At 42.5% G+C, this 16,433-nt stretch overlaps 2 protein-coding genes across 2 annotated transcripts in view; both read right to left on the reverse strand.

Moving 5' to 3' along the window:
• LOC104942092 (nodal modulator 3-like) overlaps nucleotides 1-2,708 on the reverse strand; it is a 5,819-nt gene extending 3,111 nt beyond the window's left edge. The window contains exon 1 of the mRNA XM_010767289.1: nucleotides 2,667-2,708. Within this exon, the coding sequence (XP_010765591.1) occupies nucleotides 2,667-2,708 (42 nt within the window). The remainder of the gene's footprint in view (nucleotides 1-2,666) is intronic.
• A 10,657-nt stretch (nucleotides 2,709-13,365) lies between these two features.
• LOC104942093 (nodal modulator 1-like) lies at nucleotides 13,366-16,378 on the reverse strand. Its single transcript, XM_010767290.1, has 6 exons — nucleotides 16,358-16,378; nucleotides 14,774-14,887; nucleotides 14,551-14,678; nucleotides 14,324-14,465; nucleotides 14,062-14,145; nucleotides 13,366-13,521 (listed from the first exon to the last, which is right to left on the reverse strand). The coding sequence occupies exons 1-6, from the start codon at nucleotides 16,376-16,378 to the stop codon at nucleotides 13,381-13,383; spliced, it is 630 nt and encodes a 209-aa protein (XP_010765592.1). The 3' UTR covers nucleotides 13,366-13,380.
• Between the last annotated feature and the right edge of the window lie 55 nt (nucleotides 16,379-16,433).

The raw sequence follows: 16,433 nt of genomic DNA on the forward strand, positions 1-16,433 counted from the left end.
TATAAAGCCAGCCTACAATTGCAAAAGACAAACACTTTCACCGGTCAAAAGCTGTGTTTGTCAACAGCAGTCGGCAGGAGATTCCCGTTTTTTCGAAAGGTTACGGCAGTGCAGCATAAAGAATACACTGAACCCGCTTGATGGACGTCTCTGTGGTTTAAGCAGGCACCACCGTCTTTGGCTAACATTTCTGTTTAATTGTGGTACTTTTCCGTGTGCTGTGTCGGCCATCGTGTCATTTGGTGAAAGTTGGGGGGGGAACACTGACAGTGGGTCTGAGGCGGCTCTGTTGAAAAGAGAAAGCAAAGTAACGTACAATAGAGCATTTATCAGCCACTCTAATGCGAAAGAGTTGAAGGACGGGAGGGTGGACTGTGGTCAGAACAGGGTGGTCTGAGCACGGCCATTCGTCTGCTACAGCCGTCGGATTCGTACGATCTACTCTCTTTCATCCTCGATTCATGCTACTCTCTTGTGGTTAGCTGTCCACCGGTTATTGCTCACCATCGAATTGGTTACTTATCCGTGTGCGCGTCGACAACATGGTGCATGTTAAGTGGAGGCAGAACGGTGACCAGGATGGTTGCACTTCAGTCGGTATTGTGACTCGGTAGGAGTGTGAAAGTAAGATGAGATACACAGCCAGGCTGGATCGAAAAGTAGTTGAAGAGGGAGCGGTGTTGATTAGAGTGCAGGGTGGCTCTTGAAGCACCTATCCATTGTGAGGTTCTCTCACGCATCGATATCGCCATTCTCTCTTCATCCCCGAGCCACTCTCTCCTTGCTCTGACACAGGTCACCAAGTAGTCATCCCGGCTCTACATAATGGAAGTTGGTTAAGCTCAGGAAGCAGATAACGGAGCCAGGAGGGGTTCAGATTCAGCGTGATACTGGCAAAGTCAGTGAAGGCTTGAACCGCCCAGCGCAGCGGGTGAAAACATTTGATTCATTCTTGCGTCTGCTAGATAGTAGTCACTCTGTCGCTGGTCAGACCGCTTGTAGTGAAGATATCTGTGGTTGTGTCTCTTTACGTCACAAGAGAATCGCTCTTGATTCTTTCGTAGGCTTGCACGAAATCAGAAAGTGAAGTTAACGCAGTATCTCCGAAGCAACGGCAAACATCTGAGTTTATGTGAAAGACTCCGCCATTAGCGCAACGTCTTCTGGTTTGAATCCGGCCAGGGACATTCATGATTTCGCCCATTTATCTGACATCATTTCCTATCAATTCGTTACATACTATCGCTATCTAATAAATCAATACAAAATTCCACAAAAATACTGAATCAACTTTACGATTTTTGTTTCACTTGCACATATTCTATTTCAAGGCATATTTGATAACAGGAACAACGTTTTAATTGCAGGTTTATATCTATATTGAATGATGAAAAACAAGTTATAAATGGGACTACTGGTGTTTAATTAAATGTAACTAAAAGGTAATGTGTTGTAGAGGCTACAGGACGTTTAGTCCAAATTAAAAATGAATAATCAATAATAAACATGAGATATAGTTGCGACCTAGGTGTGTTGTTAGCTCCAAACTACTCGGTGTTCTTCCAGTTCTTCCAGTCGCGACGAAGGGAAACACTGGTTTGGCAGTTAAATAAAAGAGGGAGTCATTGTCGCCGTTGGCTCTCCCACTTTGGCCTTCAGACCCCTAGGAATGCTGGGGTGCCCAGTGAAGGGGGGCCCGCAGAGGGCAAATCAAGAACCACTCCCCTCTCCACCCTGTCTCATCCCCCGTCTCCATCCCCATTCCCTCCTGTCCCTTGGGGTGATTTCAGTACCTGCATCCGCCATCCCATCTTATCCCTAAATTCGAATCTGCCCGACAGCGGCCCTGATCCCTGCCTAGCTGGAACTGAGGAACGGTCAAACCGCTCCCAGATTAAGGATTTTCTGATGCAACTGGTCAGGGATCACAGCAGCTTCAGAAACCCTGCAGCCCCAGATTGTGTTTTGGCAGTCTGAGTGTGTGTGGTGTACCTGTGTGTACTTCATCATGTGAGTTGCTGCTCCATATGCCAGCGTATTCATTGCGAGTGTTTCCTTCTCCCTCCGAAACGTTTCACCTCTGCTAGATCTGTGTTTGGAAAGACGTCTTTTGCGAGAGACGATCATGTTTTCATTTCACTCTCATTTTAGCACTCCGCTCGTGCTGCGCCAGGCTTTCCTGTGTTCGGGTGCATTGATGTTGCACGCAGGTAATTAAGAAAAGCTGCCCGCGTTTTTGTTGCTCTGACGCTCTCAAAACAAGGAAAGGCAAGGCCCAGCAAAATTTTTAAAAAGTGAGAGACAGAAAAATGAGAGGAAGGGAAGGGTGTGTTTGGTTGTTGCAAGTGGCGGCGGGCGGGGGCGGAGGGGAGGCTGTAGGCAGGAGTCAGCGGCCTCTGCAAAAGGGCCTCCAGTGTGCGCAGGTCTGGCTACCCCCTCTGCGGGGCCCCGATCGATACAAACTCAGAGCAATAAAGCTTTCCCCCTGTCATCTCCGCAGAATACAAAGCAGAGCGGGGAAGGAGAGGGGGGAAGGGAGGGTGAGGAGGGAGCAAGGGATGGGGTGGTGGGGAGGGAGGGGTGCTGTTCCGCTAGCCACACCAATTTCCTAACCCCCCCAGTTTCACCTCCCTCTTCTTTTTCTCTCCACCTCACCTTTCCTGTACCTCCAACCTCTTCTTCTTCTCCTTCTTCTCTCCCCTCCCCATCCTGCTGAAATCGGCCTCGGCCAAAGCAAATAGACTGACACGCCGCCTGTATTTTATAATTAATGGTGTTTGAATAAATACACTTAATAATTCATCGTTGTTATTTAAGGAGAGATTGATGGATTGACTGAGAGAAAGTAGAAGAGACAAACAGAGCAGAGATCAGCTCTGAGGAAAGGTGGGAAATGGACGGCGAGGGGGAAAGAAGGCACTGCTGTATACTGATGGAGAGAGGGGGCTTTAAATAGAGGGGGGTAGGTGTTGGTAACAGAAAATGGGGATGGGGTGATGGCCGTAGACGGAGGGGGGAAGGGAGTAGAGGTATTACACTGAGCGAAAGATGGATGTGTCGATGGAGAGGAGCTCGGCGCGATGGAGGTGGGGAGAATAAGGAGGAGATGGAGGCGGGGGGGGTATTTAACGGGACAGGAAAGGGGGACAGGAAGGGGTAAAGAGGTCAAATAAGCGCTCTGTTTAATTGGGAGCCAATTTAAGTCGGGGTCCAATCGATAAACCTGTAAACCTAACCATCTAACGGCTCGCAGCACGCACCATAGATCACCAGAACCCAGGGCGGAGGATTCAACACAACTCATTCTCCGATGTATTCATTTGTTTACACTTATAGAGCACCGTAGGTCATCAAACCTGGTGCTGTCTTTTGCTCGCGAAGAAATGTACAAGATCAGATCCTAAATCGGAGTGTGTCACAACGAAAAAGCTTGATTTTAGATTTTGGTGAGGGGGTTTCTCGACACACAGTACGGGGATTTGTTATCCTTGAATCCAAACAGTCGGAACATCAATATCCCTGCAGTCACATGACAACCTCATAACTCCAAATTGAAGGATAATATGATCTTCTATGGGTGGAGAACATTCTGCCATCCCTGGACTTATGAGCTCGTTCAGCCTCCATTAAATAAACGTGATCAAGGTCAAGCTGAAAACGAGGCTTTTGACTCTTTATAATCCTCACATTAAAAATAGCAAGTATTTTTTTTTGTTTTACAATTTGATTTGAAATGTTTGGCAAATTAGCCAACAATGTTTGCGGGAGTACGTGTTATGAGTGAACCATTTTGGGCAATTCATTTTTGCCTCTTTTTTTGGCAGCGCCGTACATTTCCCTTCCATTTTGTAATTTGATTTTAGGAGCAATTTTTATGATGGGTTTACCCACGAGTGCTATACTTCTGTCCTGCCGTAACGGCGACGATACATCCGTGTTAGTTCGGACGTGAAACTGGGATTTCAGGGCGGGCGTTTCATGTCTCGGCGGCTTCTATCTGACCTTTTTCCTTTCCCTTTCTTCCTCTCGTCTCATTTTTTTGCCATCTCTCTGTCCGGTTTGTCTGTTCATTTTGTCATTGACTCTGTTGCACACAATCTGCCCCCTCCCTCCTCATCCAATCACTCACACACACACCATCAAGGCGAGGCTGTGTGTCTTTGTTAGTCCAATTGTCACTGTCTTTTTCCTTCCTGCTATTTCCTGCGAGGAAGCTCTGTCACACCGCAGTTCGCTCTTCACTTCTTCTTCTTCAATAATCTCACTGCAATTTTCACAAATGCTCTAAATGTGTGTTTCTTTTTTTCTCATCTTTGCTAATTTACTCCCTTCTGCTCAGTTCTTCACTAACTGTCCCAGCATCCCTCTACTCATCCATTCACTCGTGTCCGCTCTTCCCATCAGCCCTTGCCTTTCTTTTTCTCATAGGGGAGGGAGGATTTTCCTCGTCTAATTCTCTTCTTCAGCACACCTCGTTATTTCTTACACCTCCAGCCATTATCCTAGCTTCCTACATGTTTTGTTGTTGCCTGTTTGTCATTTGCTTGTGAATTTCTTCATCTTCCTTCCTCATTTGTTTTTCCGCCTTCCTCTCATGCGTCTTCCCTACTGTCCCATCACCATCCTCCCTCCCTCTGGTTTCTCCATCATTCCCCCTGCCATCTTTACTCCCCTTGTCTTCCTCTTTGAAACATCTCTGTCATGTCTCCTAGCATCCACCATTATCCCTCTAACATTCCCAAAATGTTCAACATCTTGATTCCATTTCCCTTCTTCCTCCTTCGTCCACTATCCCAATCTTTACGCCCCGGCGCAGGGATTCTGGGTAAGGAAGTAACACGCAGTGGCCATTTCCTCCCCCCCCCCTTGTCCTCCCTTCCTTTATTTCTCTGTTTCCATCCCTCCATCCCTGGGTTGTGCTCCTTGGGGAGGGCAGTAATAATGGTGGAGAGAAGGAAAGAGGGAGGGCGCTGCGATTATTGTCTTGTCGGGAGTCAGAGGAATCGATCGGCACAGAAATATGTGGTGCGAGAAAGAGGTACTGTATCGGATATAATAAACACTCTAGAGACATATTCGGAAAGCGCTCGCCCTCGTGCACGCCCACATACGCTCGTGAACACACACATACAGCATGTAATCACTCTCTGTCTGACTCGCATACGTGTGTGCACAAAACACAGTTGTGCATAAACTCATACAAACGGTACTCATTCACTCTGGAGAGGCCGTTTCTGTTTCTCAGTATTCAGATGCATGAAACAAGTCACTTATGGAAAGAATCGATTGCTTAGAAAGAGGATTACAGATCAGCGTATGGTGTTCTTTTCAGTTGTTTCATTCTTATACTCATGTTAAAGGCCTTTAAACAGGAAGTGATTAGCATTTCTGGGAAGAACACTGGAAATTGCTTACAGCTGTAAAACCGTAAAATATGGTGAGGTTAAATTCCTTTTAAATGGGGTTTTCTCCTTTTTTTATCTGACAACTATGATGTTATTATTACCTGAGGGAAAAAGGCAGAACAATCATTTAATATTGGTTAAAAAGTGTAAACGATAGCGTAGACATTAACATGCAACACTCTGTTTGCCTCACAGCGAAGCCTCCGCTTACAGGCAGGGAAACATGTTTATTCTTAATGATTAACACTCTCACAGGTACACACACAAACATGTGAGGAGCAGACGAGCTCACACACAGACACATACACATACACATGGACACACACTCAGTAATCTTTCATTGCTGTTGCCTGGCAACGAGTCTGTGTGTCCTGTGCTAGCAGAGCGCTGTCCAGTGGTGCCATGACCGCTGCGGCTGACCACTACTGAAGGAAGGAGAGGGGGGAGGAGGGGGGAGACAGAGAGAGGAATAGATGTAGACACAGAGGGAGACAAATGACACTTTTAGCCAAACAAATATTTCCCTGACACAGAAGTATTACATTTTTGGTGGACGCAAAAGGGCAGATTTAACAGTTAACAGTTGCGGTGATAACATTAATGTAATGGAGCAGAATCTAGACTTAAAGCCTCAAAATGACTTCAAATAAGAAATGTGTGAAATAGAAAGTGAGCGCAAAGAGTAACTTGAAGATGTTAAGTTCAATTCAGGACATATCTTTAACAAAAAAATTACATATTTACGCTCTAAATCTAAAATAAATAATAATTTCTTTCCACATAAGACAGTCATAGTTGTATCAATGCATGCAGCCATTTTAAGCAGCTATTGCAGAGTTATTTACCTCGTATGGACTCGTTATATTATGGATACCAGGCTGAGGTTTTGCTCTCGCTGTATGTGGCCACAACAAGTGTCAAGGTGAGCTAGTTACCAGTGTGCTGACCATTAGCTTTGCCAGAGGTGAGCTCACCCTCCTGCACAGAAACATGGTCCACATAATTAGAATCATCTGCACCAATGTGTTCACATGTAGCGCAGAAAAAAACATTTTTACACAACACATATGAACAAGAAATACAAAAGAAGTACAGAAGGTGATAGCTAGACTGGATGTTAGAGATAACAATGTACGGAGAGAATGGAGGAATAAAGGGAGGGGAAGACAGGTAAAGAAAAAGGGGGGAAGGTTAGAGAGAAATGAGGAAGAGAAGAAGAGGAAGACATGACATGAGAGATAGATCAGAATAAATCATAAAAGGGCCAATGGAGGACAAAGGAACGTAGGAGGTGAGGGACACAGTGAAGGAGAAAGGATGCTTATTAGAAATGACAAGGTTGAACCTCAAGCTAACTGGCAGCTTTTTGTACAGGCTACCTGTTAGCACTTCCTGTTTGTTTGTCTTTTAACATGAGTATTTACCCAAATACGCTTACCTAAAACCCAAACATAATTAGTTTACATAAGAAAGTGAGTGCTTGGAACAAAAAACAAAACTCTCATTTATTTTTTTAAATAATAAGCAATATATATATATATATATATAAAAAGGATTGTTTTGGGCCTCCATTGCCTTGACTGTAGAGACAGAGTTGAAGGGGCAAAAGGTCCCAGGCCGGAATCGAACCCAGGTCCAAGCTCTGTTCATGAGCCAACAGCTCTACCAACTGAGCTACATAGCGGCCCAAATAGGCCTATCTATGATACAGAATATGTTGCTTTATATTAGTCAGTTGGATATAGAGTGGATCATTTGTCAGTATAGGTTAAAGGCATATATATAGCCAGGAGCTTAGAGGGAGAAAAAACTGGAATAAAAAACAAAATCCAAATTTATTTTCCAAAATATTAATAATATGAAGCAATTTCACAAGTTCTGCTGTGTAATATGTATATGCATCAGAATCAGAATCCCTTTATTAGTCCCACAGAGGGGAAATGCACATTGTTACACCAGAAAAAGAGCCACAGATAGCTTAATGTTACATGCATTAAAAAGCAAAAAAAATGTTTAGCATAATTAGATCATCTCTTGTTTTGTAAAAGTCAACCTCTGCTGTAAATAGTTGCGAAACCTTTGAAACACAGTATAGAATTTAGACTATGAAATCAAATGTACACAGTTGGGCGACATCATTTGGAAGTATAATTATTCTGCCACAGTCACAATCTTTCATATATATATATGCAGCATGTTCTCCGCTCATTTAAAGCTGAATATATTCTCATTACTTGCAGCCCAATGCGTTCAGATACACAGCTCTGCTTTGTTTTCAGCTGGAGAGATGCTCATTAAAACGAGAACAAAACACACATTGTCCTTTTTCTCACATAGTATGTGGTCATGCATAATAGCCCACCCTTGCTGTGCATCAATCCCGTTCTGTTATGAAAGGTAAAAGTTGACCTTTAAGTCACACATGTCATTCATCTTATATAAACAACTACAGGGAAACTATTTAATGCACATGTTAAACTTTTAAAAAACGTTTTGTTCACACGTTTCTTTCCTCGTTATGGGTCAGTTGGGTTCGAAGTTTGTTTTGCAGATCTTTAAATGTTATTTCAGCTTTGACTTGTTTACAATGGTCAAACCACCAATGTTAAAGTGTATTTAAATCATAACCATTAACCTGCACTCATTTTTGAACTTCTTATAATGGTTATTAATGTTCAACACCACAGATTTCAAATATTTAGTTGCCTGTCCTTTTCCTCTTAACTTTTTACTATCTAACACAACTTGAAAACCAACGGCTGTTTTTTGTATTCGTTTTTTATTACAATTTTTCATGCCAATATGACAAAAATATTCTCTAGATTAGCTTCTCAAAGGTCGGAAGTTGCTGCATTTCTTTGTCTTATATGACTTGAAATTAATATATTATGGTTTGGGATTTTTGACAAGACAAAACGAGCTAATTGGAGACATCTCGATGCGCTGGGAAGAATACAAAAATATAATTTCTAAAATATTATAAGCTGAACAAATTCAACAAAATAAATATTTCTATAATTTTGATAACTGGTAAAAAATAGCAGTTTCCCTTTCCTTTGTGACTATAAATACTTCTTTACCGCATATTTTACATAATTTCACAGCTGTTTTCAAATATCTTCCCATTACAGCAGTTGCAGCTCCGCGTGTGTTTGTTTAGTGAATGTGACAAGGGACAGGTGGGAGAGGCTGTGTGTGTGTGTGTGTGTGTGTGTGTGTGTGTGTGTGTGTGTGTGTGTGTGTGTGTGTGCCACTGCGAGGCGCGAGCTGGACGAGACCATGTGCCTGACCTTTGACATCCACACGCCAAACAGCGGCACACCCCCCCTTTCCCTCAAACACACACACAGAGTAACCCACGCGCCGTCTGTCACCGGCCCCTGACAGGCGTGACCGAGGCGGGGTGGGTGGGCAAAAAAAGAGGGGAGAAAGGGGGTGAGTTTAGGACCCCTCCAGCCATCCTATTCCCCCCCCCCTCCACCATTCCCCTTCTAATTCCCTGACAGTGACCCTGCACCCCCCTCTTTTTTCCCCCTTTAACACACCAAACACACACGCAGGCTGGCCATGTCAACCTCTGAAGACAGATACATCATCTGCCCTCTCCCCCTCTCCCCTTCCTCTCTCTATGCTATTAGTACTGATAGGATGAGCATGAACGGGGGGGGGGGCTGCATCCGAGCGGCTGCTGTCAAACTGCCCCGGGGTGGAGAAGTGTGTCAGGACGGTGGTCACTGCACCTCAGAGGGACATTTTTCACTCAAATCTAAATAAAGAACATTTTCAAAATAAAAAACTTGTACATTTGTAGATTTAGTAGAGAAAAGTCTTATTTTCTGTTTAGTCCTGATGAAAGAAAAATATGACTTCATGCGTACTGGACATCTGGGACATTTGGGGATTCAGTGTGTTTGATTTGTTAGCATATATGAGGTGGTGGGGGTTGAAAGGCCCCATGGCCAGAGGGGTTAGGGCAGGGAAAGATGGAGGGGGGGTGTTAAAATAATTTTATGGGATCCCTCTCTTCATATGCTGAAAGGATAAAGGAGCAGGGAATAGTAATGTGTGTGTGTGTGTGTGTGTGTGTGTGTGTGTGTGTGTGTGTGTGTGTGTGTGTGTGTGTGTGTGTGTGTGTGTGTGTGTGTGTGTGTGTGTGTGTGTGTGTGTGCACATGTGTGTGTGTCTTTGAAATGGAGTGTATTATATCCAACCCGGTGTTGAAATGAAATGGATGCAACATTTTAGTAAATTGTGTTTCTTAAGTCTGAATTTTGTTCAGTTTTTCATGTGTATGTGTTTACAGAAACGCCTTTAAAGATAAAAATATGGCCTGAATTGGTAGTGAAATGTCTTAAATCAATCATTCAAAAGTCTTAAAGATGCTAAGACGTGGGAGGAAGGACTTTATTTGTAGTTATTTTATTATATATCTCTAGATAAATAAAAACTCGTTTTTTTTATAATTGACTGAATGTGGTTGCATTAAGCGAATCACAATAGCAGAGATAACAGAAGTCATATCTTGTTTTCTCTCAGTCTGCTAGCTAGTGAAGACACAAGACTTTTTATGATGCAATCGTCATTTTAGCAACATTTTCCCTAAACCAAAATCATTGATGTTCTTTCGTTCATCTCGATTATTTCAAAGTCTTAGACCTACATTTCATTCTGAGTGGCATTGAAAACGACTTCAAAGTCTTAAATCCAACTTGTCTGAAGATATATAAACCCAGCTGGGCTTAGTAGTAATAATTCTAACAGATGTATCAGCAATATATCAGTACCTGTAAAAGAAGCTCTAAGTAGAAGCAGCAGTAATACATAGATCTTGTGTAGCAGTGAATCAATATTAGAAGTATTTTAACTAAACAATACAACAGATACTGGTTCATAAGAACTATAAGTCCAGTACCTCTGTCTCTGTAAAATACAGCTTATAGAGGAAACTGAGTAGCCTAACTGTATACGTTTAATACATTGCCTTGTATTTTCGTGGTGATTTGTTGCTAGTATATATAACTTTAAAAAAAAAAAAAGATGTAGCTGAAGGTAAAAGAAAACCAATGAGTATCGAATAATGCAACTTTAAATGCATTTAATTTAGGTCAACTTAAAGTCTCTATTATGTGACTGCAGTATACTACTCCTCAACGTGTGTCATTGTGAATGACAGGTTACTTAAAGGATTCAAAAGACCGATTAAGGTTCTCCCGGGTTCTCCGTACAACGCATTCAGCATTTCCAGGAGAGTGCTGCCCCCATGTGGTGGTTTTGTGTAACTGCAACGCTCCACTAACAGACCTCAGTCAGTGCTGGGTTTCCTTTTCTTTACAATAATGCAGGGGGTTTCAATTTGATACATTTGACATGTAAAAGTTTTAAAAATGTTTACATTATGTTCTTTGATGGAGGCTTTTGACAAATAACACAAAACACTGACCAACAAACAATCTTATATCCTTTTATATACCAAATGTTTGCGAAAGGACCACCTATGTTGAGATTTTTGCGCATGGATATAAAGAAAATATAAACTTTGCATCTCTTTTCAGTGCACAAATATTATATATTTGTCTTGTCTTTTTAACCTTTGTTTCCACCTTATTTATATTTAATATTTCCCTTTTTTTCTTTGGATTTTAAATGCAACCATACATGGCTCCATCTATTTGTCTTTCTTTCTCCTACACCTTTATCCCCCTCCATCCCTCCTTCCACTTCCTTGCATCACACCTTGAACTTGCCTGTGACCCTGATGATAAGATTACCACACACACACACACACACACACACACACACACACACACACACACACACACACACACACACACACACACACACACACACACACACACACACACACTCACACCAGGCTTATATATCATTTGCAATAAGCCCTTTAATTAATTTTTTTCAAGTATTCATTATTTCCGTGTGTGTGTGTCCTCTATATGGCTGTAATTATAGTGAGGAAGAACAGAGGAAGGATGGAGGATCTGAGCCGTGGTTTATCATGTGTACTTTGATTATTTTCGCACATCTTTTAAAAAAACGGAGAACCTGCCATCAGAACACATACTCTAATTCACACAGAGCTCATATTTTGAGCTTTGGCTGAACTGGCCGTTCCTCACAAAAGATTAAAGCTGAAGCCGTAAAATGAGCTACAGAAATTAAGAGCATACTAGTCCTAAAGGACAGTTTTATCCAAGATGGCGGCGGCAGTAGTGCTGAGTAATGTCTGGTGCTCAGGTAAGCAGTTCCTCTGGTGCGTTCTTCCTCCACCAATTACTGCTACATCCCAGAAGTCTCCACTAACACAAAGAAAAGCGGTGGTAGTTAGCATGATGTCTGCCAAAGAAAAGCTGATTCTTAATCCCATGCTCACATCCCGGGTCAATAAAGTTTACATTTAAAGAGCTATGGGAAGGTACCATCACTTTTCTCTTAGCTACTTCCAGGTCGCATTTAATGAGTAAAAAAGAGAGTTCAAAAAATATTACGCACCTTCGCAACTTGTATTTTTAGAAACTTAAAAAATATATATTGGCTTTATCTTAAAAGTGATGCATTTCTGATTTGATTTAGCCAATCTAAAAGGGTTTCATCGCCAGCACTGGAGTGAAATGTATCACAGGTCAAAAGTGAAATCCTTTCCACTTCTTGTTGTGAATAATACAGTGACAGTGAGTCAGCCCTCTTTTAAAAAAGAATTAGTTCTTAGAATTATTTGTTGCTTTTATACCAGAATTTGTATACCTATTCCTTTGACTTCCTGACAGCGTTAATCTCAGTTTGAATTGAAGTGAAAGAGGCCTACTGTAGGACTGACCTCTCATTCAGAGAGCAGAGGCTGTTTTATTCCTTTGTTTGTGAATCTGAATGGCGAAAGAGAGAAGAAGCAGCAGATGAGTGCAAGGACAAGGTTAACACACAAAGAAAATTTGAAGATGTGTAAAGTGTGTGTTTTTCTACACTGGATGTTTATTGATTTTCTTTTTACACCTATTATTTATACATTTGGCCAAAATGTTAAAACTCAAATATCAGTAGATTTTTAGGCTGAAACTAGAAAAATCCCACCATTTAAATGTGCATAAACAGCAAACAGTGTGTCCACAAATGCCTTGGAATATTTGTATGCAAATTATGATTTGCATAAAAAAAGGTTGTGTGTCTTTCTGTCTTCGCTCGCAGTTTGTGACATACAGTGATCAAATGTTGCAGACATGTCGCAGATAATATCATTTTCTCCCCCGTCGGCCAAGAATTTGAAGCAACAATGTTTGCTTTTCTTACCACGTACTGTAGCTTCGCCTTATGTACCTCTCTGTATTCACAGTGACCCTAACTGATGTGTGTGTGTGTGTTTCTTACAGATATCAGGATGTCTAAAGCAGCAGAGGAGGAGAAGCCTGGGGCTGAGTATCCAGGGGACAGTTCAGGTAACACACACCAAACCATATACATGATCCATGACATGAGTAACAGTGACACTTTACTTACACGTATTCAATCATCTTATTTCAATCATGAGACAAATGAGAAATCATTTGTGTCAAAAAGCAGTTTCCTTTCATGTGTTCTAGTTAATATTACACCCTTATACAACATACTGAACACACACACACACACACACACACACACACACACACACACCACACACACACACACACACACACACACACACACACTGACTAATAAGCGCCTCTTCTGTGTTTCAGACTCTGACCTGTCAGAGTCTGAAACACAGAAGAGGCGCTTATTAGTCAGTGTGTGTGTGTGTGTGTGTGTGTGTGTGTGTGTGGTGTGTGTGTGTGTGTGTGTGTGTGTGTNCCACCTCTCTAGCAGGCACTACAAATGGGGGTAAAAGTTCTCTGAACTAAGTTCTCTTTTTGGTGTGAACGCAAAATTCAAGGCACTATCGGAACTAAACGGGAAAAGTACGGGTCAAAGTGCTCCGGTGTGAAAGCGCCTATTGAGAAGATAAGCCCAGCAGTGCTACCGATAGTGTTGCGAGGTGTTCAGGGGACGTGTGGACGTTTCCACTGAGGTCAAACTGATTGATTTGTCTGAAGGCGATGATGTTGACCCCTTCAATGTCATTGCTGCCGACCTGAGGGGGAAACAGAGCTTAGATCAGATACAACCTTAGAAAATGCCAAATGTTAACTGTGGATAAAACTTAGCACAAGTCACAAGGTTTGATAATAATAGAGAATTAAATGGAACTAAGGCATTTCCTGCCTTGCCAGAGCGATTACGGAGCGTGAACTTCTGACAAACTAAAATTATAAAGAGAGGTTTAAACTTGCAGCGGGTTTACTGCAAGAAACACAAAAATAAAGCCCCATGTTTTCCACTCAGTTTCAAGTACAACTAATCCAAAAAATGCAGTTTATTTCAACTACCCTAAAGCCGTCAGTTATTGCAAGAACACAAAACATTATTTTTCCATGAATCAGTGATTCTAAACATTTAAAAAAACGTACAAAAAAACTGTTTGCAGCTGTTAATGAGCTCCTGAACATCACCAATGACCCATTATTGTATCCTGACCAGATTATTTCTACTGTGTACCTTGGGATGGTAAATACAAATTATTGAGTATTACAAACAGTTGTGCTTACAAGCCTTTAACACTTTAGCCTCTCACCTCTACTGCTCTGTATTGTGGTAAGGCCCTCTCTATGTGGTCGTTGCCTTCAGCTCGCAGCTGAATGAGATATTTGCAACCCGGCTGAAAGAAACAAAACATTATAGTTAGAACACAGTGAAAAGGCTTGAAAGAAATAGCATCTGTACAGCATTTCAGACATTAAATCAGTCAGTTACACCTGCTCAAATGGGGCATACACATTGTGTTAACAAGATTAGCTCACTTTTTGAGAACCTAAGTGTGTTCATTTCGTACTTACCAGCAGACCCCTGAGTCTGAAGCGCCCCTCTTGATCGGTGACGGTGTCCTCGCTGTAGATGCTACAGTCTGCCTGTCCCACCGCCTCCACGGCAACGTCTCTCTCTGCGTCCCCGCTCAGAGACTGCACGGCTCCGTAGCAGCTGAGGACGTATAAACACTCATTAGACTTATGCTGTGGACATGTTAGGCTCCTATTATAAACAGCATCGAGGCACATGTGCATACCTGTAAGCAGTCTTGATGCCAGTGATATCAATACTGAGGTTCTGACCCTCCTCCACTGCGATCATCTGAGACGCCGGCTCAAAGCGGAACTCCTTCATCATGGGCTTGAAGTAGTACTGACCGGGACTCTGAGGAGAGGGAAGCAGAAAAATAAACAGATTAGATAGAGATCCCGTCAACTAGCAGACTGTGAGAGCAGATTAACACACTGCTGGATCCCTACCAGGTTATTGAAGGTGAGCAGGCCGGTGTCCTGAGTCAGCAGGTTGGAGCGAAACTGTCCCCCACTCAGAGACAGGAGGACACCTGAAAGGGGAATACCGTCCTCTGATCTGATCTGCAGCACAGAGGGAAGGAGAGGACAGGTTATAGATCTCACTTCAATTAACTAACTGATCGATTTCTTCAGCACTTTATATTTATACCATATGAGTTTAAATGAATGATAGAAATTGGACATTTTTGGAATGTTAGAAGTTTTAGATGTGGTTGACCTAGTCATAAAACCAATACATTGGTTCAAAGTCAATGCCAAATTTGTTGTAACTGGTAGGTACACAGTTTTTTTCTTCTCAGCATCCTACTGTAGGTAACTAATGGTTTTCCATCGACACGGTAAAATCCCAAAAGAAAATAAGCCAATTACAAAGGACAACAAAATGTTTTATTTAAAGAGCAACTTCCAGGTTAAAGACGCCTGTGAATAAATGTGTAGGAAAATGATGAATACACTAGATTTTCAAAAAAATATACAGAAATATACACTACAGTGACATCTGGCGTCGTTTTTGTAAGAAATGTTCACTTCAGCATAAAAAAGCCTCGGCATGTGACCTCCCGCGTGTGACGTAACATGGGGGAAACAAGGGGGAGAGCGACCGGTGTAACGTATTAATAAACATGGATGCCAATGCTAGTTTCGACACAGAAGAAGTTGAACATGAATATTCAAATGCATATGACGGACCACAACCTTATAATTATGAGCCTGCTAGGCATCCAAGAGACCAGGAGCAGCCAAGAATTAGAAGAAATAACGGCCATCGGAGAGAAATTGAGCTGTGGTGTGAGGAGAACCAGTGGAGAACTGGGCAGCTATCTTGGTGAGTGACCCGCGTTAGCTACAGAATGTTAGCTAACGTCACATCACAACATTGTGAAGTTAGCTATCATATATCAGGCTATAACTAAAGTAGCATTGATAATATAGTAACGTTACTGGCAGGACTGTTGATACTGATCCTTAACAGAAACTAATGCGCAAGTATCAGCCGTATCTCGCGTTACCTAATGCAAATCCACACTACGGTGCTGTGTACCGGAGGGGAGACGCGAGATACGGCTGATACTTGACGTTCTGGCGGAGAAAGGTTGTGGAGCCTCCGTTGATATGTCGTTGTAAATGGCTTGATGGAAAGCAGGTGTGTAGTCGGGGAGGGTGCACAGCTGATTGCAGCAAGTGAGTGGAAGTTGAGCCGGGAGCCAGGAGTGACAGCCACCACCCACACACAAACAACACAGACAGGGGGAAACAAACAAACACAAAGGAGACGGCTGGAGCAGTACAGCCACCACAGCGTTACCTAATGCAACTCCACACTATGTCTTACGGTGCCGTATACCGGAGGGGAGAGAGAGAGAGAGAGAGAGCAGCGGAAGGGGGGTGCGAGAGAGAAGTAATACGGTTCCTGATAAAGCTGTGGAGAGTATGTGTTGCAGGGGGTGGATGCACAACGCCCCAGGAACGAACGCTTGCTCCGGTCCTTTTACTGTGGACTCGATGTCCTGACAGGCTGGTTTGTGCAACCTGCAAACCACAATATCCCATGATTACAAATGGTGAAATTACAATTTAAAACTACCCGAAAAATACCAGCTCCTTA

Source organism: Notothenia coriiceps, unplaced genomic scaffold (assembly GCF_000735185.1).
Source record: "Notothenia coriiceps isolate Sejong01 unplaced genomic scaffold, NC01 NC01_scaffold00004105, whole genome shotgun sequence".
Taxonomy (NCBI): Eukaryota; Metazoa; Chordata; class Actinopteri; order Perciformes; family Nototheniidae; genus Notothenia; species Notothenia coriiceps.